Genomic DNA, 25108 nt, shown 5'->3' on the forward strand with positions numbered 1-25108 from the left:
CCAAGTTAACACTGGTTATTGTTCTATTAACATTTATTTATTTATTTATGGCTGACATTTAAGTTGTCTTAGTACTTTGAGTTTCAAACCAAATGATCTTCATACACATATCCGAATTTATGGAATGCATAGAATATAACACAAGTTATCAAAAGTAAACTTACAAATAACACTGAACAACTAAACAATGTGTACATCTCATGAAAATCAATGCAGAATAAATACAAGCAAAACATTTGCTTAACACAGAGTTAGACACAACCAGAATTAACCTCTGATGTACTCACAAGGAGACTAACTCAAAGGAGAACTAGTCCACAAGTAATATGAAGGCTGTATGAGCGAAACAGAAAACTCAATTGAAGAGAGAAGTCATTGACCGAGACAGCATGGAAAGGCTACTGTCCTAACATTGCACACTCAAATAAAAAAAGTGCTTCCAGTTTCATGCAGAATGCAATACAAAATGCCTGTATTTTCCAAGCTATTTGCCAACACATAGTTACATATATTGGTAAAGACCACATTGTACCCCAAGTACCTTGATCGATCTCCATCCAAGTCCAAACAAAGGAGAACCTTAGATCAGATCCAGATAAAGAAAAGATGGAATAAAATTGCCAGGTCGCCTGAAGTTGCCGAATATGTTACAAAGAAATGTTCTTCAATGGAGATAATTAAAATGTGTAAACCACCAGAAGTTTAAAGGGATTGCACAAAAATGCAAATTCTAAGTGCTGACAAGTGACTTCTGGAGTCAGGCTTCGGGCAAAATACAAAAATACTAACTGCCAATGCTAACACTCCACAATAATTGTAGCAGGTACACTACAGCAACTATCAGTTGTGTTTAAGAAGTGCAGCAGATGAAGCATTCCACAAATCTTGTTCGATTCAAATTCAGAAAAATAGATCAACTCCCAAAAGACCTCCTGTATGAATTCAGCAGCTGCTTCTTCTGTGCTAGAAGATACACTTACATGACAGCAAGTCTTTGCACCATTGCAAAGAAATCAAACTTTTCATGTGAGAATGTGACGTTGCAAAATAAATGTTTTAATTGCTTCTGTTGTTTACTGAATATTATCATCAACTGGGATCTTTAATTAACACATTACTAAGTGGAAGATACATATGAATTATCAATTAATAGTCATGAGTTGCCGATGACAGGTAGACAACCAGCTCAGCATCTTTACCATACTTGAAAACACAACGGCAACAAATCAACCATTCATTAGTGAGCCTCTCTGAAATATTCACAAACCCATGGTTGTGACCAAGACGCAAGGCAGTCTTGCTCAGAGGCCAGCATTACCAGCAGACTCTGATAAAACAGATGCTCCAAATCCAACTCAGGATGCAAGATCTCAAAATAATCACAAGCAAAATCACAAATGCTTGCTTTGTTCAAATACCAGAATTTTCAAGAGTTAAAACACCACAGGAAATGAATAGGTCACGTGACAAAATAAAGAATACATGAATGCTGCACTGAAAGTTAATGCTTTGCACCAGAGTCTCTTGGGTAGAACTCTGCCAGGATGCTCTGTGGGATTCGTTTTAGCATCTCCTTGGGGAAGATTCGCAACAACTGCCAGCCGATGTCCAGGGTCTCATATACAGTGCGGTTTTCATAAGCTCCTAAAGGAATAAAGTCAGAAAGCTAAAGATTCCTTTGTGAGTAAACAAGATTTTCCAAGACTTGGGATACACAGGTAAAATTTTTAAAACAATCAAAATAACATGCAATCATTTGCACATATACATGATCTATCCTTGTGTTTCCAGGATTTCTTGGATTTTACAAATCATAGCTACGTAGGCCAGATGTCAATCGTTCATCTATCATAAGAGGCCATGCCAGAAAGCAGTGTTCTCCACTGCCATCGGGGATATTTTCACATGGAAAGAGATTAGACAATGTGCAACATTCAACGTTACCTTCAATTTAACAGCTACATGAACTAACAGCTGAGGCAAGAGATTTTAAATACCAAAGATGCCAAGCTTATTGACGATCTATTGGAAGTCTACAGCGGTCATCTGACATCATGTTTTGTAAAGAGGGCAATGCAACAGATGTTTCCAACTTTGACATGAAGAACAGTCATTAAAATTCTTACGTATTGAGAGAAAACTTACCCTGAGCAATGAAATTCTTTTCAAATTTCTGCAGGAATTCCAGGAACAGCAAGTCATCAGCAGTCAAAGCTTCCTCCCCAACCACAGCTTTCATAGCCTGGACATCCTTACCTATAGCATAGCATGCGTACTGAAGAAATATAAACACAAGTAAGGACGTCATCAGAAGACTTGGAGGATATTGGGAGGATATAAACTCAAGTAAGGACGTCATCAGAAGACTTGGAGGATATTGGGCATCATGCCTTTTAAGTTTGACAAAGATAAGCCAACTTTAAGTTCTACATAACACTTGTTAACTTAATTTCTTTGCCTGAATGTTGCCTCAGCTTGTCTCTGCGCAAGTTTGTGTGGGGCGCAGAGTTGAGCTTCACACCCCATATCCACATGAACACCAATAATCATGTCCCCACCTCAACCTCACTGACGCTAAGGATTCAGCTGCCAGAGAATGAATGACTTGAAAGCAAACTCCCTCGAATAACATCAAATGTTCTGGTTTCCCTTCTTGCAAAAGTGAGGAAAAAGAGTGAGGCCATTCAGTAATTATGTCTGGAAGAACTTCTTTCTAAAAAAGGTAGTCACAATCTGGCACTCTGTCCTCTTAAAAAACTGTGATGACTACATTAGCTAAAAATTAAGCTGAATCAGTTAAGTTGAAACTTTGAACATTTATTTTTGGCAGTCCTAGTAATGACTGCAGATCCAAGGCAAGCAAACACAAACTGAAAGATAAATCAACCATAAAGGAATTAAATGGTAAAACAGGTCTGAGGGACTGAATGACTCCTTCAGTTCCTGTGTTTCTCACCAGCTGGTTAGAGACATCTGCATGATCCTTGCGTGTCATACCCTCTCCTATCGCTGACTTCATCAATCTTGACAGTGAAGGTAGCACATTAATTGGAGGGTATATCTGTGGGGCAGCAGCACAAAATAAAATAAGCAATCAAATAACAGTGATGGGAATTCTCACACCAAAAGCTTTTTTCTTTTCAAAAAGCACAAGTAAATTGAGATGGCTAAAATTTCATGCATATAATGCTGTAAATTAAGTTGATGTTCAGTTTTTTTTGCTGTTTTTACTTTGTCACTCACTCATGATGATAGTTTGGCAAGATCTTTGGGAGCAGTACTTCAACCAGCGCACAACTTTTTTAGTTTTAATAGGAATGCTGCAGAAATATGCAGAAGTAAAACAGCAATCTGCAAAGATTTACCTGTCGATTGTGCAATTGTCGATCAACATAGATCTGTCCTTCAGTGATGTAGCCAGTTAAGTCAGGGATGGGATGAGTGATATCTGCATTCAGCACAGACAACACCAAAAAAAGATTAAGTCTAAAATAATATAAAACTCAGAGTTTAGTTTATATTTTGTGTAAAGACAAGGCAAAATTCGACTTTTGTTTCATTTTTAAGAACTTGTTTTTGTATCTTGGTACCAGGAAGTCTCAAGCACATCTCTTGTTGGATGTTTGATGAGATTTTAGAAAACTTTGAATTGAAAAGATGCAATTCTGGATGTAGGTTTGCTCGCTGAGCTGGAAGGTTCATTTTCAGATATTTCATCACCATACTAGGTAATACCTGCAGTGAGCCTCCGGGTGAAGCACTGGTGGTAGCCCACTTTCTATTTGTGTGTTTGGGTTTCCTTGGGCTGGTGATGTCATTTCCTGTGGTGACATCATTTCCTATGGTGATGTTATTTCCTGCTCTTTCTCTCGGGGGTGGCAAATGGGATCCAAGTCAAATGTGTTTGTTGATAGAATTCTGATTGGAAAGCCATGCTTCTAGGAATTCTCGAGCGTGTCTCTGTTTGGCTTGTCCTTGGATGGATCTGTTGTCCCAGTCGAAGTGGTGTCCTTTTTCATCCATACGTAAAGATACTAGTGAGAGTGCGTCATGTCTTTTTGTGGCTAGTTTATGTTCATGTATCCTGGTGGCTAGTTTTCTGCCCATTTGTCCGATGCAGTGTTTCTTACAATTTTTGCAAGGCATTTTGTAAATGACATTAGCTTTGCTTGTTGTCTGTTTAGGGTCTTTCAAGTTCATTAGCTGCTGTTTTAGTGTGTTGGTGGGTTTGTGGCCTACCATGAGGCCAAGGGGTCTGAGTAGGCTGGCAGTCATTTCCAAGATGTCTTGGATGTAGGGGAGAGGGGCTAGGGTTTCTGGATGTGTTTTGTCTGCTTATTGGGGTTTGTTGCTGAGAAATCGGATTACACATCCATCCTAGGACAGGCCAAACAGAGACACGCATGTGAATTCCTCGAAATGTGGCATTCCAACCAGAGCTCCATCAACAAACACATTTGCTACTCCGTGAGAAAAAGAACAGGAAATGACATCGCCGTAGGAAATAGTGTCACCACCGGAAATGACATCACCAACCCAAGGAAACCCAAACACACAAATAGAAAGTAGGCTTCACCACCAGTGCATCATCCGGAGGCTCACTGAAGACATCACCTAGTATGATGATGAAATGTCTGAAAACCTTCTTGCTCAGCGAGTAAACCTGTATCCAAAACCTCAACCTGAGCTACAAATCTTCACAAAAACTTGCTGAAAAGATAGGAGTTGGTGCAATTAAGAAAAAGTGGAGACAAAAAAGACAATGCTATCACCTCATGACAGGGACCCAGGGACACAAGGACACACAAAAATCTACAAATCAGTAAGTCAGTCCATCTTTCAGAAATTATCTCGTATGATAATCTTTTTACTCTGCAGAAATGCATCAAATTGACTACGGAACCAACTTATACCAAATTTATCATTGGAATCCTCTTGTTTAAACCTGAGCAATTATCAAAGTTTATAAAACTGTAATAATTGTTCTCTTTGTGAACACTGTTTTGCACTCAGAAGTCAGACATCTGTAAACTCTCGTAGCCAGAGCACACTTTGCCCTTGCGTTACTCGATGGCTACACTCAGTTCTGTACCAGAGCATGAAAGCAAAGGAGTTCATCTCTCCAATGAAACGTCTTGCACAAAACTTAATTGAGTTTCTTTTGAGTGCTTGCTCAATATTGAATACATACACACAAATTTGCCAGAAGTAAAACGGTTGTAATTGTGCCAGTCTGCCTGAGAAGCCTGTGTGAGGAGATTGGTGCTTGCGCAGATATTGCTGAGACAGAGAAAAGAATATGGAGACTAAAACTTGTCCAACAATTTGGCCTGATGAAATACATGTGTTTCTTGTCAAATAAATGTTTTATTCGTGTCTTGACAACACATTTGAAGACACTGTGTTCAGTAACTGCCCTGCACAGTTCAAACAAATGTCACATCAATTCAGGTTTCATACTCCAGTCTGTCATGTCTCAAATGAAGATCAGCTGGGATCATAACGAAAGCCAACACTTCCACTATTACATATTGTCAGGAAAAAGGCAGCAGTCTACGAGAGAGCACAAACTGTTGCAGACTGGGAGTCAAGATGGATCCAATTTGCACATTCTTTTTGCATGGTTTGCCTTCTTGAAGCCTGCTGATTAGATTTTCTCAACTACTGCAGCAAGATACAGTTTTAAAGCAACAGGCAGTTTCATTATTACCCCTTTCTTAGTCAGATGGAAAACACATCACCTGTGCTGAACCTTATTCTTCATATTTTTAGAAAAGTACATTATGTCATACTTAATCCTGGACATATGATTACAAATATACATGCATCATTCCTCAGAATTTGAAACATGAGACTCAGTCTGCTTTTGGAAAGCGCAATTTCACTATGAGTATGAGAGAAACTGGGAGAAACTCTATCAATGTATAAAAATAATAACCATTTGGAGAGATATGCACTGATGTAATCTGGCCTCTTATGTATTCTCAATCATAACTGCTCCACCATGAGGAATTTTCAGATGCCTTGGCTCCAAGCTTCAGAGTCCTGTCCCTATACCTTGCTTGCTTCCTTCAAGACATCGTTGAATTTCTTAATGTGTCTTAGTATCATATTTTCTTGGTCCCGTAACATACCTTGGAATGTTTCATTTCATACCTAATGTGATAATACAACACCTAGCCATAACTTAGTTGGGGCACAAGTTCATGAAGATACATTATAAAAAGATTACAAACAGTCTCCTGGAACATTTTTAAAGACTTTCAGAAAATTTCAGATAATGTCTAATTAATGAAACAACTTATCCAGGAGAAGGCCTTGCTTCATAATTCAATTATCGCGTCGTTGAAATCATTGCACCTAACTTTGCTATTTGGTCGATTGTTAACAATTTACCTGGTTTGATTTTGTTTATTCTCTTCCGTTTGGAGGAACTTTAGGCTACCTAAGGACAAGCAAACACTTGAAGTGACACCCACAGCAAATTTTTATTGAAGAGTATTTATCCTCACTGAGATGATGCTTACCATCATTAGGCATGGTGAGGATGGGGATCTGTGTGATGGAACCATTCCTGCCCTCCACACGCCCAGCTCTCTCATAAATGGTGGCCAAATCGGTATACATATATCCAGGGAAACCACGACGACCGGGCACTTCCTCTCGAGCTGCTGAGACCTAGTATGATTAAACAATTCGACAAAATATTGTCAGCTTGTTCACATACTGATACACTGGGCAATTGTGGAGGGTATATGATGATCAACTGACTCTGTCAAAGATATATTGTAGGAAAATGCAAAAAAGAGGAGAAATGTGACAGGTCTGTCAGCAATTCTTAAAAATCCAACCATGAAATTTCTCTCCATATTTAAAAGATTTTCTGTTCATTAACTCTTTTTATAAATTTACTTCAGAGATTTTGCTGCTACTGTGAACACCCCACGATGTCAGCAGATGCAGCCGTGCACAATACTGCAGAAACAACTTAAGCACATGCAAGGAGCAAAACAATATATGGAAAATTCTAGAACTGCATTCTTTCCCTCTGTGTAAAACTGAATGCCTCAAAAGCCTTCCATCAATTACCTCAGAGAGCTGTTTCAATACAGTGCTCTAAGATACTTTGGCTGGAAATACAGCAATACATTTCAGAGTAGAAAAAGCCCACAGACAAATATATTCTATGTACATATCTAATATGGAATGTTTAACAAGGCTGTTCAATTGATCAGCTGAACAATATTTTTGAAAGTTTATTTCAGTTTCTTGTCTGGATTTACCTCTCTGAGTGCCTCTGCATATGAGCTCATATCGGTGAGAATAACCAACACATGCTTTTCACACTGGTAGGCAAGGAACTCAGCTGTCGTCAGTGCAAGGCGAGGAGTGATAATACGCTCAATGCTGTGAGAGATAAGTCAACATTTAGTGCAGAAATAACAAAGCTTCTAGAAATAAAAAAAAGCATTATCTTTCAGAAATGAGCTCCAACTTGACAATCTTTCTAGTCTGCAGAAATGCATGAAACTGACTCCGGAGTCAACTAATCATGAATAAATAACTTGAATTCTCTATTTTCTAAAAGTGAACCTAACTCAAAATTTTTAACATTGTGATGAACTCTTCTTTTTGTTAGCATTTATTCTGCTCAGAGTGGCTACATTTAATTCTGCACAAGGACAATTCAGAGGGTCACTGATGAGGAGTTCTAAAGTTACAGGGAATAACGATGGGTGAAGGTGGCGGTGATAGAAGCAAGAGAGAGAGAGCAACTACATGTTAGGAGTTTGCCAGTTGCTTTGCTACTGTGAATGCAGCTGAACTGCAGAGATTTCGGATAGGGGATTCATTAAACTGTCAAGGGCTGTTGGATTTTGTTGTGCTTTAAGAACTCAGGAACTGGATGCCAACCAAATGTGTTGGAATCAGAAAACATCATGAGGGGCTAACAAAATGGGGTGATGTTGGAAGAAGCCATGAAGGGACTGGAAGAAGTCTGTGAACATGAATACTTCAGTGAATGCTCAGAAAAAGGGTTGAAAAGCTGTCATGCAGTATGTGCTTGATGCAACTGAGCAAACGTAGACCAGGGCGAAATCATTGGAGGAGGACTGGCTGGATGAACCTAATTGTCTGTGAGAAGTCACAGTATGCTTGTGACTAAGTAGTGGAGTGCAGTTCTGGAGTTCAAATTAAATGCATAAACAGCATTCAACTCTGCACAAGCGTCAGCTCAAACTGATCATATCTTCCCAACATTATGGAATGCATCAGAAGGCCTTCACGAACACCATACTCTTCACTCCAACATACTCAAGTCAGTGTAATGCTGACATAAATTTACTTGTAAATGAGAATACAGTGGAAGAAAATGACTTACGTTGGATCATTGGCTAGATTTAGGAACAGACACACATTGTCCATTGACCCATTCTCCTCAAAGTCCGACTTGAAGAATCTGGCAGTCTCCATGTTTACCTTGAAGGAACAGAATTTTGTTGTGACTTTCAATTCACTCAGTCCTCTCAAAATGTTGAATTAATTAATTTCTCATGGTTCACCTCTTGGAATATTTAGCCATAATTGTGCTGGAATCGAAAAAGTGGGCTTTCAAAGAATCAAATTATGGAATCCCTGCAGCGCAGAAGCAGGCCATTTGGCCCATCAGCTTACCCTCCAAAGAGCATCTCACCCAAACCCATCAGCCCAAACCCGATCCCCAAATGCCCTGCATTTCCCATGCCTAATCCACCTAACCTCCATATCACTGGACACTATTGTCAATTTAGCATGGCTAATCCACCTAACCTGCACATCTTTGCATTGCAGGAGAAAACCAGAACACCCAGAGGAAACCCATGCAGACAGAGGGAGAACACAGACAGTCGCTCGAGAGTGGAATCAAACTTGGGGTCCCGAGCACTGCGAGGCAGTGCTGCTACCCACTGAGCTACTGTGCTGCAGACTTTCTAGTCTGACTTAAAAAGAACTGATTTGAAGAAAAGGCACTAATGTTGAACCATACTTCTCTACCTGTTTATTGCATCCTAGCCTCTCAATTTTGGGTCTTCCTCTATTCTCACAATATATAGGTACTCCAAATAGATAAGGTAGCCATGGAGGGCATCATCAACATGGTGACTAACTACTCAGAATAAAACCATGGGATGTGAGGAGGCTATGTGCATCACCAACTTCAGTGGTCCCAAAACAGAAACTATATTTTCAACATCTCCACCAGATTCAACCTTCGGTACATCATCTCGAACTCACATATTTCCCAGAATATTTCCCAGCAACTGCGTGGAGGTTCTGTCACTGCTACCTCAGTTAGATCTGCTGCAGTTCACAAAACCTATGTGACTGGAATATCTGCAGATCAGTGACAGTCACAACAATATGAAAATACAGAAGCCATTCCAACTCCCTCTGCTTCTGTAGCACGCAGCAATTTTCTGGACTGTATGCCTTTTTTCCCCCTCAGTCAATAAATGTTATCAAGGTAATTTGAACTATGAGAAACTGACCAGACCGAAGAGTCTGAGCAGAGTGTTCAACTTGTCAGAGGACACAACTTGGATTGTTTTGGCAAAGTTGAGAAGTCATTGAATACTTACACCCATTGCAGCAAAGACAATGGCAAAGTTCTCTTCACTATAATCCATAACATCTTTGCTTTTTCTTACGAGACCAGCTTGACGACAAATCTGGGCAGCAATCTATACAAAGAGGATGTGCCAGGATCACCAAGATTGATCACGTTGTTGTTACCACAAAATAAGATTCGGCTTACCTACTATTTTGATGATGTCTATTTTGTGCCATTTATATGAACTATCCTCACTAAGCTTACATGTTATTTTTAGAATAATAGTCTGCAGTCCAAATGTTCAACATAGCACAAAATTTTCACTGCCCAAAATTTCACTGCATTATGTAAGCTCATGCCTAACAAGCTTTTCGAGTTACGGATACACTGTCTCCTTTACAATGTACTTAGGTATATCTGGTCACAACAATCAAATGACAACTGCAGAGCTGCTCCAAATAGGAAACATTCCTTTCACACAAATTGGTTCGTGCATGTCCTCCTTCAACTATGCATCAGAGTGATAGACTGCACTCCTATCTCTTGCCATTGTTCTCGTTGGTCTTTGCTTGCCTAAAACCAAATAGAATCCACATTTCTTACAGATTTCATTTGAGAAGGTAAAATGTTCCACTCAGCTGTGGTTTCAACTCAAAACAATCTGTGTACCATTGTGTGGCACAGGAGACAGCTTCTCATATCTATAAAGCTGCAGTCTGAGGAATGCCTCATCTGATTGTTTTTAGAGAAATAAATAGACTCTGTCACTAACCTCATTGTGTGGTAAACCAGCTGCTGAGAAAATGGGTATTTTCTGTCCTCGTGCAATACTATTCATGCCGTCAATCGCAGATATCCCAGTCTGAATCATCTCCTCAGGATAAATACGACATTGAGGATTTATAGGCTGACCTGAGAAATCCCAATCATGAAGAAATACAATTAAAAGAAAACAATTTGTAACCAGCCACAAAGATGTCAGGAGATCTTGTAAGTTAAGTGCAACATTTGGTAATCATGCCCTCAGTTAAGTCTCATTTCCTCAACACTCAAAATGCTGTGCTCTTCAACAAACCGGAAGGAAAAACAAGTTATTACACAGCAAAAGCATCAGGGAATCTGGGATCTGAATAAACAATGGGGCAAATAGCATACTTTGTTTTGTTCTATTCAAATCTTATCAAAGAAATAACAGAGGGGAAAACTCGAGTCAAACAAACAGAGATGAAAAGGTAACAAAAGAGATTCTACTGAGAGAGAAGAGAGTCAGGAAAGAAAAACAAAAAAAAATTATGGAGAACAATTTTGTGATCCATAGCAATGAACCTGACTAAATTCAAGCCTCAAACAGTTTAGCCTATTTCAGGATTATCAATCCTAACATTAAATAAAAATTGCTTGTTTCAGTTCTTGGTCTAACTCAGTGCAACGACTTAACTTGGCAGAGAGTGAACTGTCATTTTATGAGGGAAAGTGAAGTATGGAGCAGGTTTCAGAGATGACAAGTTTAGCAAGTGCTTCTTCCCTGCGATTGTAAATAGGAAACATAGCAATGCCTGTACAATAAATGCATCATTACTTGCTGCAAAATCTGAGTGAATGCTTGCTTGTTAAAAAATGGTCAAAAATTGGAAGTTTGTTGTCATTTATCAAATGTTCAGCAGTTTCTAACATGAATCACATCAGCAAAGAAAATAATCAATCAGTGCACACTAACCGTCAATCAAGAGAAGTATTAGTCTCTATTTAGTGATTTAGTTAAGGAAAAAAAGTTGATTAGATCACAGAAAGAACTTACTGTTGTGACTTGAAGCACGGCATGGGATCTCAATACTCACCTCAGGATCAGATAATCTTTATTTAATATGTCCATCAAAACATGACAGCATGATATTACAGTACGGGGATACGTTCCAAGACCTCCCGCAGAAGCCCGAAACCATGCACAGGAGCAAACCCATTCATTTAATTGGGAAATTTAGCTTCCCGTCAGTCCCCAGTCTCAGAAGGTTCCTTCTCAGATGTTCAGGCCGCAGTAAACTGTGGTTAACTGAAACTGTGGAAAACGAATCCGGGTTCGCCCTGTACTCTGTGTATTAGACTCAAGTTTTCGTTTAAATATTTTCCCTCAAAGCCAAGTGACATTTAGAATAGAAACTTGATTTGGAAGGTTTGAAACAAAGTTTACATCATCATGCTCATGTTGTTCAACAGCTTACATAAAGTTTAGTAGTAAATATTTTTTTCCACCACAAAACATACTTATTGCCCTTGAGTTTCGGAGGAGATAACTGAGCAGAGTTGCTGCTTTTAATCATTATCTACTGGGCTGTGCAAACATCTATGTGAATGTCAATGGTTGTCATGAGATTGTATTGTGATGCACCATGCAATGTACTATGTTCAGCGCTAACTGACTAACTTATGGAAGAACAATATTCACAAAACCTAAGTCCCAGAAGATGACAGATGCCAATTCAATCACACCTGCGCCACGATCACAGTATTCAGGGATTTGGCAGGAATTAGTTTTAAATCTCATTACATTATTTATAGGAATAAAAGTATTTTCATACCCATAATGTCCAAGTAGTCCTCAGCAAGCACAGTGGGACCTCTGTCAATTGGCTTTCCAGATCCATTGAACACACGACCTGACATAAACAGAAAAGTGACATTTTAAACTCAAGGTTTGAACATCTTTTTTAATAGTTTAATGACTGTTCAACAAGACATTTTCCCACCGCAATACCAGATCCAGAGAGGAACTCAGATTTGATTCATGTTGTTAAAACACAACAGAACACAATCCAGCAAAATAGAAAATATTGGCTTGAAGATTCACCATATTACACTCTGCTCATTTTGTCTAAAATGTGGGTTTGAATCCAGTCAACCTACTAATTCAGAAAGAGCTTCCACTCAAAATAGCTTCAATAGATTACGTTAGATTCTCGCTGAACAGTGAACCTCAACACACAAACTTCGGAATCTGGCTCAGGCAATTGCAATTAAAAAGAGGAACAAAGAAAACTGAAATCATGCACTCTTTTTGAGCCAAATCATACTGAAATGAAATTTGAATTAGTGAATTCTTGGAAATATCTGAGTCATCAACATAGAAAAGTTTTAACATTTTGCACCTGATCAGCAAAAAAAAATCCAAAATCAATTTTAAAAGCTAACTTGCAGTTCAAAGTAAATTGTCTTGTGCTTTTGTAGTTATTGTCAATTCTTAAATGCCTTCATGGTCAGTCTCCAAGTCCTTTCAGACATAATAAGTCATTCATTTTTCAAACAAAATGAAGAAAAACAATGCGTCATTGGGATTTACAGATGATTTCCCAACATTAAATTACTCTCATTTTTCGCAATAATTCACCAGGAGTGCGATCAGCACAAAGTGCACAACAGGGGGAAAACAGGCACTGGGTGCAGATTACTGGCACTGTGCAGCACTGCATCTGCATTTCAACCTCATCCATTATCTTACATTCACTCTCAATCACTTCCAGTTTGATTCAATACAACAACAGCTTGTCAATCAAGACTCCAACTTGACAACCACCATTCTAAGTGCACTCGACATTTGAGGTCATGGTATCCTGGACACTTACCAAGCATATCTTCAGATACTGGAGTGCGCAGAATGTCTCCAGTGAACTCACAGCTTGTTTTCTTCGCATCAATACCAGAGGTTCCTTCGAACACCTGTTAAGCAGGTTAAAAACTTAAATGTGTAATACTCCATGAGTGTTTCAACTCTTATGAGGTTCATATTTCACTCCCCTCACTGGCATGGCATATTGTGGAATGACCCCTTACAACATCTACATATTAAGTCCTCAGATTTGTTCAACAGAAGGATTATTGACTGTTCTTTCTCTGACAACAGAGAGGATAGGCATCTGTTTGAAGTGTCAAACAATCTAGAATGTGCCTACAGTTTTCGACTTCTGCAATGAAAGATTCCTCCCAATTGCTTAACTTATGGTCACCCCTTTGCTTCTGTGGCTTGATTTCAAGAGATTTTCAGTACTTTGGAACACCCTGATCCAAATCACTGTCATAGCGTCAGAGAGATGTACAGCACGGAAAGAGACCCTTCAGTTTAACTCGTCCATGCTGAACAGATATCCTAACCTAATCTGGTCCCATTTGTCAGCACGTGGCCCATATCCCTCGAAATCCTATTCATATACCCATCCAGATGCCTTTTAAATGCTGTAATTGTACCAGCCTCCATCACTGCCTCTGGCAACTCATTCCATACTCTCACCACTCTCTGCATGAAAACATTGTCCCATACATCCCTTTTATGTCTTTCCCCTCTCATTCTAACCCTATGCCTCTAGTTCTGACCCTCCACTCCCAACCCAGGGAAAAGAACTTGTCTATTTATCCTATCTATGCCCCTCATGATTTTATAAACTTCTATAAGGTCACCCCTCAGCCTCTGATGCTCCAGGGAAAACTGCCCCAGCCTATTCAGCCTCTCCCTCTCGCTCAAATCTTCCAACCCTGGCAACACCCTTGTAAATCTTTTCTGAACCCTTTCAAGTTTCACAACATCCTTCCAATAGGAAGGAGACCAGAACTGCACACAATATTCCAGAAGTGGCCTAACCAACATCCTGTACAGCCACAACATGATCTCCCAACTCCTGTATTCAATGCTCTGACCAATAAAGCAAAGCACACCAAACACCTCCTTCCCTATGCTATCTACCTGTGACTCTACTTTCAAGGAACTATGAACCTGCACTCCAAGGTCTCTTTGTTTACACTGTCACCATAGAATGAGATACGGGCCCAATGTAGTGGAGTGATTATTGATAACAATGCCTTACTGACACTCAGAAATAAATTTTCCATCACAACCACATCCCAAAAACAAATGAATTAACCAATGCAAATTTAAAACAGGTTTATCAGCACTTTATTTTAAAAAAATCACTCCCAGGATGTGGGCGTTACTGGCCAGGCTGGTGTTTATTCCAACCTCAATCTGCTGTCATGAATCAGACAGTTCTTGCTGTTGAACACGTCTGACGGCAGTAGTTTGCCTTCTAACTGACTTGACAAAAGGCTTCAGAGATCACTTTGAAAGCCAACTCCTTTCTGTTGCTGTTGTGTCTTATAAAGCATTTGAGTCACATTTCTTTCTCTGAACAGACATGGATTCTACCGGTTTTATGACCACTTTTAACAGTACCAGATTTTCATTTCCAGATTTCATTAGAAATTGAGTTCAAATTCTGAAAATGTCGTGACAGGTAAGAATACTCGACTCATGCATCTGAGTCATGGACTTTCAGTACTAGGCTATGGATTACTTGCACTGCCATACAGCAAACAAACCCATGTCAAATGTCACAGAACGACAGAACAGAAATTCCCTTTGTGGATGCTATCAGCCTTCAGACTGCAACAAACAAACCAGGTATATGGCTTAAGCAAAGAAGGGAGCCTCAGAGAAATCACACAAAATAGGGAGAATCAATATTCCAACAAAAATCTAGAGTTCACACATGAACAAGGAAACTTGCTGAAACAAATGTGAGAAATTCCAAAAGTTATTCACAAATACTCCAGCACAATCAGTTTAGAAACAAAGAAGTGATATCTTTGACTTTAACCTTACTTAATCACCAGAGACCTGATCCTCTCTCCCAATGCTGACTCAACTGCTGAGCATATCCCGTGGCACAATTTCCCACTCTGATCAACTTCTGTTATTTATTCACCTGGGTGCTAACAGTTTGAATGCTTCATCATACCTGAACCACTGCCTTCGAGCCACTCACTTCCAGGACCTGTCCGCTACGTTTGGTGCCATCTGGCAGCGTCAAGTGCACGATCTCAGCATATCTGGGAAACTAGAGGTAAAAGGTAAAGAATCTGGTACTTGTAAAAGATGGCAAATATTCCACATAAACCATTTTACATGATTGCATCTGGTATTCCAGCAAATTCTAACAAGTATAATTCAAATTCACATGATTTTAATAGTAATTAAAATAAATTACCAAGAAAACTGCAATACCATTTTAGTATTGCATTTTGGGACTATGAGGCCTCATTGATCAAGTTAAATGAAACACAAATTCACAAACTGCCAAGTTAGTCCTGAAACTTAACACATGCTTTAGATTATTAATGAAGGTCTGCAAATGTCTATCAAAATAATATACCATAACTAGTATACTGTCACACACGAACCGAAAAACAATCACAAATCACCTAGATATAGGTAGAGATCAATGAGACAGCAGTATCCGACTGTGCAGGAAGAAGTCAAATGCTAACTTGTGCCTGTGCTGCTTCTTTTAAGAGGTACCCAATTTCATTGTACATTCCAGCTTTTATCCTGTTAACTGCAAAAAGTCACTCTCTTCAAGTACATGTCCAATTACCTTTCCAGAGTTTGCACTCAATATGATTTCAACATCATTACATGTGGTACTTCCTGGATCTAAATTTCTCTCTCTTTTTGTTTGCTTATCATGTTAATTCAAGAACCTCTTGTTCTTGACCCACTCAGTGAAGTTTCTCCCTTCTATCTTTGTTAAAATTCCTCATTCTTTGTAATAGTCTTTTAAAATGCTCTGCAATCTTTTGTCTCCAAACAATTCCAGATTATCCAATCTATTTCCACAGCAGATGTCTCAGAGGCCTGGTATCATTATTGTAAACTTCCTCTGCACCCTCTCGAACACATTGACAACAAGCCACAAATGCACATAAAATCCTTCATCAGTACTCAGTCAATGACCTATAAAGCTTTAGCTCAAATTCCTGCTGCCTGTATACTTGCTTAAAATCTTTATCAACTTACCGTGTCATCCTCAAAGATATTTTAACATGCACCTTTGCTCTTCCATCCACTTACAAGCCTGTCAATTCGATGATATTGCATCTCCACATTGTTCTTTCCAAAATGTTTCACTTCTCAATTGCCTACCATATGACTGCTCATTTCTTCAGTGTCAAACACCTGGCAGGTCTGCAACTATCCACTTACTAGTTACTATATTGCCAACTTCTGTTTCATTTGAATTTCAGAACTATACTCCCTTTATCCAACCCAACACAAACAAACATATCAGCAACAGCAATGGCTGTTCTACTATCCCCTGGGACTTTGCCTGACTCAGAGGAACATCTGTTCAGCACAACTCTCTGCAACATATCCTTTTACAATTACATACCCAAATTGTATTTGCTTGTTTAACATCAAGAGCTCAGATTTCCCAAGACAGTCATTAACTCAGTTTATTTCAGTGAACATCTTTGAAAATTAAAAAAAATTGTTTGCATAACCACAATGAAACCTGTTATCAAATTTTATCAAAATTTGTCAACCAGACATAATTTATTTAAACTAAATCTCTGCTGTCTATTCCTTATTAACTCATAGCTCTCTATGTGAGAATTAATTTGGTGCATGGAACAGCTTTCCCAGCATGAATAAAAGACTGACTGACTGACAATTATCACTTTTTAAGCAGGGATGGAACATTTGCATTCCACCATTCCTCGATTCCAAAGGAGAACTGAAAGGATGTGGGAGTTTATTCTATCACCACCAGTAACTTACCCAGCAATCTCATAGGTTGCTCACCTGGGTCAGCTGACTTGTCCAGTTTGAATGATATCATCTTATTCAGCAGGTCCTTTTCTCAAGATTCATTCATTCATTCATTCATTCAGCACACCAATCATGTGTGAACAAGAAAATTTCCCATTTCTCATTAATGGTCACCATGATCACAAAACATAAAACCCAGGTGTCTCTAATGAAAGGATATGTGGGAACAATTCTTTCTGATCGGTAATCTAATCTAATCTAATGTTTAGTTCTCATTTCTGCCGGAGTTTAATCTAGATCTGTACAACTGCACGAGATTTAAATTTCATAGCATAACTAATGTGGCAACTTACTTTTGTAGATCATCAATGTTATATGTAACACTCTTCTCACTACACATTAACATTCCATTGCTGTGCTTATCGGTTTCTATCAAAATGTGCAATATTCTTGCTTCAGTTTCTGGTTATCTCTCTTTGTTTTCCATGCCACTTATCTCTCCCTTTTGTTTCTGCACCCAACCCTTCTCTCAACCAAGTCAATTTGAACCCTTCCCCATAAGATGAGAACTATTATCCTCACTCTGTTCAAGGTACGACCTGTCTCATTTACACATATCCTTCCTGCACCAGAACCTGCAGACCTTTCTCTCATACAGATATTCAACCTTCACTAGCAGTAATGCAAGAAGCACCACCTTTGAGATACTGCTCAATTATATTCAGAAATTCTGTCCAGAAGAATTAAAATCTTGAATGCCCAATGTCATGAGTTCCAACACAAAGCCATAACCTGGCGCCTGGGAGACTTCTCTAATTCCTAACAAGTGTCAAATGAATTTCTACAGTTGTGGCAATGGGTAGGTGAGTTTCTTAAAGTTGTCTTGAGTACACCAAACACTCTCAGATTCAGTTTAGGTTCTCATGTTCAGGATTTGAACAGCCCAGCAGTCATTGTCCACCCCAAACTGCACTGGAGTTGGTGGTGTTAGGATGCAGGAAACATGATTCAGCATTGAGACATAGAAGCAATGAAGTAACTGTAATATATGCCCAAGACAGTCTGGTGTGTGACTTGGTGGGTAAGGGAAGTGATGGTACTCTCTTGAACCTGCTACCTTGACTTGAGAGTTTAGGTCACAAGCTCTGGAGGAGCTGCTGAAAAGGCCTTGGCAGATTGTCACAGTGCATCATGCGAAGGTTCAAAACAATCATATCACAGCAGAATATAGATTTAATCCAATTTACACAAGATTTTCTGAAAACTGAACGAGATTCAAAAATAAAATGAAATACAGAGCTTAAATATTTTTCAAATTAACACTAAGTAAGAGAGAAGCAGCGATATACATGAAAGGGAGAATATAATCATAATGAGGTTTAATGGACATAAAAAGATGTTTACAATCAAAATAACATGATTTGAAATGATGAATGACGTTGGATTACAGAATCCAAACTGTGCAAAGAAAAAGGAAGAGAAAACCTATGTACAAAGTACAGAAGAGCACAGAGATCAATTATTATTTTAAGATATTTTAACTGCACATGGTTTTAGACAGCAAACGCGTCAGCAGCAAAACCAGAGCAAAGGAAACAGAATTCCTAAAACATGCAAATGGCTCCTTCCTCAAAAGTATTTTTTATACATTTATAAGGAAAAGCACCGTGAGACTTGATTATTTGATTCCAATTAAATTAGCTGCAGGAGACCAAAGGGGCTCAACATATCAAAAATAGTGACCATAGTATGATGTGACTGCAGGTCAAAATAGAATATTGTTGCAGAAATAAAGATAGAACAAAGCAGATCAAGCCGAAGATGACTCAGAGCACTGAGTTTGAAAGGCAACTGGGAATACAGAATTTGAAGTCAACACAAGAATTTTTAAAAGGCAAGCTGCAAAACTGTATTCATTTGTTCAATGGATATGAATGTTAATAACAGGGCCTGAATTTCTTGCCCATCACCAAGTGTCCTTGAGAATGTGGTGGTGATTAGTCACCTTCATGGAAGAAGATGCTATTAGTACAATCACAAGAAGGGAGTTCTAAGATTCTGGTATATAGTGACAGCAACAAATTAGCAATGGTTCCAAGTTCATACAAAGTAAGACATAAAAAATATATTGCAATGAAAATCAGCATTATTTCAAGTTTCAGATTACCATTAATAAATAGAGATAAAACCGAAACTAAACTTGTCAGTAAATCATGGATTAAAAAAAACTACACTTTGTGACAAGGTTGCAGTGTTCTTGGTTTTTTTTGAGGAGGAATTTTAAAGTCAGTGGTGCTGAAATGACTGAAACACTGCCCAAGTCAAAAGGGGAGACCTTTAGGTTTTTTTGAAGGGGAGTGGCCTCTTCTCCCAGTTCAGGTTTTTTCTAGTTTGGATTAGTTTTAGTTTTAGCAGACAGTCAGAAGCTACTGGTAGCACAGAAACAGTGAAAAGAGGTTCCATGCTTCAACAGAGATCTTGCCTGAACTTTCACTCTGAAATGTCCCCTGCCTGTGAGAACCTGTGTTTTAATTTACCCATTTGCCAAGGGGTGTGTTGATGGGATGTTGTGGGAATTGGAAAAGCTTTGTTCAATTGTGATTTCGAGTCGGTTGGATTTTCAAATTGTTAAGTTTTTCTAAATTTTATTTCCTTTTGTTTGTGTTTCAACTGTCCTGTGTAAATAAACTGTTTTACTTAAAGCCAAGTCGTTTGGCCGGCTGCATCACTCCTGGGATATCCACTTACATCTGCCTTTTAAAAAAAGGCAACGTTAGGGTCTGGGCCAACCTGTTCAAATATTTTGAGGGGGTCTGGTCTGGTCCTAACAACTTCGATTGCAGGAAAACTGGATACGACGGAAAAGCAGAGGTATTTATGTCCAAGTCACCTATCCCAAAAAAAAGTTTCTGAAATGGCAAAAGATAGGGAATGTAGAAGTGGAACAAAAAGTGAGTCAGGCACAGATTTTTACTCTGCTTGGTGGGTTTGACAACATAACATTTCAATTAAAAGACTTCAAAACTGGAAACATTATCTGACAGAAGGAATTCAGGGAATGATTCAAAAGATTACATTATGAATGAATGGGACAGACAACATACATACCGACTGTTTCCACCAACTGAGTTGACTTGAGCAACGGAGACATAAGATTTAAATATAAAAATATTTCAGAAAAAGTGAAGAGGAAGCTTTTGTTTTTGGAACCAAGGTATTGAGAGGTTGTGGAATTGGTGACTTAAGCACAGGCTATGCTTACATTTTAAAACATATAGGTGGAAAAGGAGAGACAGAGCTTGCAAAAGGGCAACTGCCCAAGATGAGAACAATTGTTTGCATGTAGGACATCCAAAGATTGGATGTGATGAAACAACTGTGAGATGCGAAGCAACTTGACAGAAAACATTAAGCTCTGTACCTTCACTTGGTCCAGGATTACCAAGGGCCCATTAACACCAGATACAGTCTTGTAAGCTGCAAAGTAAAACGCTGCATTAGTTGTTATTCTGACATAACTGAACATAGAATTTGATGACTAGGCTGCAGAATCAGTGTTAAATTTAATCAACTTGAAATTTACGTTTCCAACATGCAAACTTGCACAAATTGTAAAGGCTCAAGTCGAATTTTGCAGCACCTAACATTTTATTTGCAACGTTTTGCCTGTATGTTCTGAATAATGAAGAAGAACTGTTTTTTTGTTTTGGGATTTGTGTAAGATATTTTAGGACATGAGTGTATTGCTTGTATCAAAGCAAGCCCCTTCGCTTGGCTATTCAAGACCATTCATTACACTGGTACCACTGGAAGTGGTGCACAACCTATGGGCTTGTACAAGGGCCAACAGAATCAGAGCATCAAATCATTTTTGATGCCAACGTGATCCTCAATAAAAATTAAATAAGCAACTCCAGCTCCAAGAATACTCTGACCAGTAGATCATCAATGATGTTAATGTTGAAACAGAAAAAGATGCAAAAATAGGTGGTAAAAGAAAGGTCAGACTATCCTCTTTGAATGTGAGAAAAACAAATCTGAACAGTTCCTCAATGCAGAGAAACTGGGAGCTGTGGAAGAGCAAGCTGATTTCAAACTTTCTGAAAACAAGGCACAAAAGACTTGTTGGTAGATACAAAGTAAAGTTGAAAAGGTGAATAAAAATGTTGGTCCTTCTACGAAGGGGCTTGTAATAGAAAGAGACAAAGTTATGCCTCAATTATGCAGAATTTTGGTCAGATCACGTATGGATTCGGTCAGTTCAGGCAACCAACCTCAAAATGAACAAAGCAGGGGCGCTACAAAGATTTATCAGAATTATAGTTGAACGTTTCTACTGATGGTATTCAGGCAAATTGCATATATTCCAATTGTACACTTTTGAGTTTCGAGAGTTCAGGATGATCTCAGCAACATATTTTGATTGAAGGGCAGATGCAGAGAAACAATTTGCTCTGGTTAGGAATTCAAAATAGCATCAAAACCAGCACAAAGCCACTTCAGGACCAAATTGGGAAGCATTTTCAAACAAAGTATCATTGAATACACTCAAATTCACTCACTGAAGATCTCAATTTGGCCAACTCAAATGTTCAATACTGAAATCAACTTGTCATTTTATTCAGCAATGAATACAAATCAAATTTGAGTAAATGCAACTGAAGCACAAGTTAAAGTGATAAATGATCCACTTCTCTTCTTATGTTGGGTTAAGTAGAATTATGATTTAGGATTTCATAGATCCATGTTTTTAATTAATAAAAAAGGCCATAATGCTGTGAATTTATGAATCCAGGCAAAGCCAGCAATTAGATGAATTCTTGAGGAAGATTCTGACCAGAACAGCAAGAGATAAAGCTAGAAGGGAGATCCTGAGCAGCTCACTGAGTTTCTAAAGAAAGGACAACCTGTTCCATGAAAATTCTCAAATCCCACTCGAGGTTTCGGCTGTTTTTGTTTCTGGCTTTTGACAGAAGGAACCTCATGCATTTTGCCATGCAAACTGCATTTCAATCACCTACTGCCTCAGACAGTAAAGGGAAAAGTCAAAAGCCCACCTTTCTTTTGTGGTGAAGCAGAAATTATGAGTGAGGCTAGGTTTGACCTGTAGGCAGGGGTGTGGACAATTCACCATAAATGATGCTGAAGTCTTCATTGTGCTATTCAAAGGTTAGGCATAAGTTTTGCCTAGAATTTACCTACAGTGGCATTACAAGTAATTGAAGAAGACCTTAAGGTACGTGTGCAGACTTGTGTGTAGTCACAAGTCTGCCACCATTGTGCAGATCTGAAGCAAGTTACAGACTGGAAAATAACTAACCCTAGGACTGAAGAGTCTTCTTTTTGGAATTTTCACATCAAATGTCATGCAATTAAATCTCCAGTGTGTCACAAAAATAAATGCTTGAGCCTTTGTTTTGACACCACAGCAGTGAAAAAAGTACCTTCCTGACAGTTTGCAAATTCAGTCTCCCACCCTTCAACTTTGTGTGGGAGCATTATTTTGCCACATATGTGCAAATGAGTCTTGTTCACCCTCTTACTTTCACCTCAGCACGATATGCAAATAATTGTATCCCATGTCATAACTTCACAGTTTGTTGACGATAGAAAAGTTGGAAATATTCATTCCGTCAGACATAAGGTGGGTGCAGTGGATTGGGCTGGGGGTGGATATGGTTTGGGTGGCAAGGTAGATGTGTGTTGTGAGGGAGGAGGTTGGATTTGGAGTGGTGTGGGGCAGATGCTGAGTGAAATGGGGAGATCAGGGTGGATGTGACAGTGAAGTGGATCTGGAGGCAGTGTGGGGCAAGGTGGTTTCAGAGAGGTGGAGGGGGAAATAGGAAGGGCTTACAACAGCCACAGGGACTGAAGTGCTTCAGGAAAATTTAAATATACGTTTAACTCATTAAAATATATGATACCAAGATACGAAGCAATCATGAACTTTTCAACTGCTTCCCAGCGAAGGGAATTTACAATGTATGTATAATGCTGCCCTGTCTTTCATAATTATCAGCTGAATGTTATTGATGTGCATTCATTGTGTTCTGGTTTTTGTCCGCCTGTGGTGTCACCTTCATTGCCTCAACAGTTTGAGAATGAGTGACTCAGACCACTCTGCTCCAGAGAGAGAGAGAGAGAAATAAGCCCAGTCTGTCATCTCAGAGCTAAAATTCCTCCCCCCCCCCCACTCCCAGTGCTGGTAACTAGCTCGTTCTGTGTTTTGTTGCGGGTCTGGTCCCCTCCCTTTGCCAAGCACTGTGTGTGTGTGTGTGAGACTGAGTGGACATGGGGCGGAAGAGGGTGACATCCTCCTGCAGCTTGTTGTTGCTGCACTCCCACAGACAGGGCCGCACGGTCCCCCACCCCCTCCCCCGGTCACCCATTCTCACACACGTGAGGAACACTCACTCAGCCGCGGCTGCGACATGTAGTCCCTGCTGACCGCCTGGGCGTGTTCTCGGCCCCCCGAGCCCGTGATATCGCCCATGGCCCCGTTCACCAATCGCCCGACCCCCTTCGTCGCCATCTTGTCTCTCAGCAGCGAGGCGACGGGGGAGGAGGTGGGGTGGGGGGTTGGAGGAAGCCACTGCGCACGCTCCCTCACGCGTCTTCGGCCCGCGGCCGGCAACACGCCGACTGCGCACGCGCGCAATGCGGTCCCCGGCCGCTGCGGCCACGCGCATGTGCTTGTTGCTGTCCTTGGTGCTGGATATGATCCTGCTGTTTTGATTTGGCACTGAGGGACTACCCCTTGTCTTCAACAGCCATATGGGCTGGGCAAAGATTTCAAATGAAAGGGGACAAAGTCGTAAGCACCCCCCCTCACCCCCCAAAAAGCTTCATCACTTCGGAAGAACGGTCACTGGACTTGAAACCATTAAACCCTATACTCCCTATAGATCCCGCCAGACCTGCTGAGTTTCTCCAGCAATTTCTACTTCCATTTCAGATTTCCAACACATGCAGTCGTTTGTTCAATACAAGATCGTGCTTTTTTTATGTCTTCGTTACTGTAAAACTCAACATTTTCTTGCAACTGAGCATTAGATCAAGGTTGTAAATGTGAATCATACAAACCCGTAAGGCATTATATGAAGAGGCCGTAATTCAGCCAATCACTGAAGTACCTGTTTTGAAAGTAAACTTATTTATCATAAGTTTATCTCATTCTTATAGTTTATCTGTGCTACAATGAGCAATCAGACCCACTGGTTCTCGTGTCACTCTGTAACAGGCAGAAAATGCTTTCACGTGTGGTCTAAGATTTGAAGATTAGATTCCCTACAGTGTGGAAACAGGCCATTTGGCCCAACAAGTCCAAACCGACCCTCCAAACAGTAACTCACTCAGACCCATTTCCCTCTGACTAATGCACCGAACACTATGGGCAATTTTTTGGACTGTGGGAGGAAACTGGAGGACCTGGAAGAAACCCACACAGACAGTCGCCCAAGGCTGGAAGCAAACTCAGGTCCCTGGTGCTGTGAGGCAGCAGTGAGCCATCATGCCACCCACTCCGACTAAAAATTGGAGGAAGGTCTTTCAGGACAACCTGAGGAAGCAGTTAAATATCAGAAGTTTGGAAGTTACATCCACACATGATAATTGGTACTGAGTCAACTGTTAATTTTAAATTTGTGCTGATCAGTTTCTGTTAAACATTATCTAAAATTCAGTCTTAGATCAGCCAATTTTCATTTATGGTAACTAAGGCTGTCAGGGTTAAATGGCCTATTTCTTGTCCAAAGTTCCCTTGAACACAGCAAATGTTTTCAAACTTAGTAGAAATTCAGAGAAACACCAATGTTTTCAAAATTAAGCAGCAGTCATCCAAAAACTGGCCACTCCATTGACTCAGAATTCTTTCTGTCTCACAGCAGGACCTGATTACAATTTATTTTTGTCCATTTCCAAGTTGC

The 25108-nt window shown here is 39.6% G+C and overlaps 1 protein-coding gene across 1 annotated transcript; it reads right to left on the reverse strand.

Annotated features, from left to right (window-relative positions):
- Nucleotides 1-56: 56 nt before the first annotated feature.
- LOC132837010 (V-type proton ATPase subunit B, brain isoform) lies at nt 57-23747 on the reverse strand. Its single transcript, XM_060856643.1, has 14 exons — nt 23598-23747; nt 20605-20660; nt 15373-15471; nt 13210-13303; nt 12169-12246; nt 10365-10504; nt 9621-9722; nt 8384-8481; nt 7284-7407; nt 6528-6678; nt 3366-3448; nt 2957-3061; nt 2146-2275; nt 57-1644 (listed from the first exon to the last, which is right to left on the reverse strand). The coding sequence occupies exons 1-14, from the start codon at nt 23713-23715 to the stop codon at nt 1502-1504; spliced, it is 1521 nt and encodes a 506-aa protein (XP_060712626.1). The 5' UTR covers nt 23716-23747; the 3' UTR covers nt 57-1501.
- Nucleotides 23748-25108: the final 1361 nt, after the last annotated feature.

Source organism: Hemiscyllium ocellatum, chromosome 48, assembly GCF_020745735.1.
Source record: "Hemiscyllium ocellatum isolate sHemOce1 chromosome 48, sHemOce1.pat.X.cur, whole genome shotgun sequence".
Taxonomy (NCBI): Eukaryota; Metazoa; Chordata; class Chondrichthyes; order Orectolobiformes; family Hemiscylliidae; genus Hemiscyllium; species Hemiscyllium ocellatum.

Excerpts from the sequence above, each read along its gene's own strand:
- LOC132837010 (XM_060856643.1), bottom strand. The coding sequence starts at position 23,715 with ATGGCGACGAAGGGGGTCGGGCGATTGGTGAACGGGGCCATGGGCGAT. Across the intron at positions 13,304-15,372 it reads GCTCGAAGGCAGTGGTTCAG|GTGTTCGAAGGAACCTCTGG; the intron begins GTATGATGAAGC and ends CCTGCTTAACAG. Across the intron at positions 3,449-6,527 it reads CCTCACCATGCCTAATGATG|ATATCACTCATCCCATCCCT; the intron begins GTAAGCATCATC and ends TGCTGAATGCAG.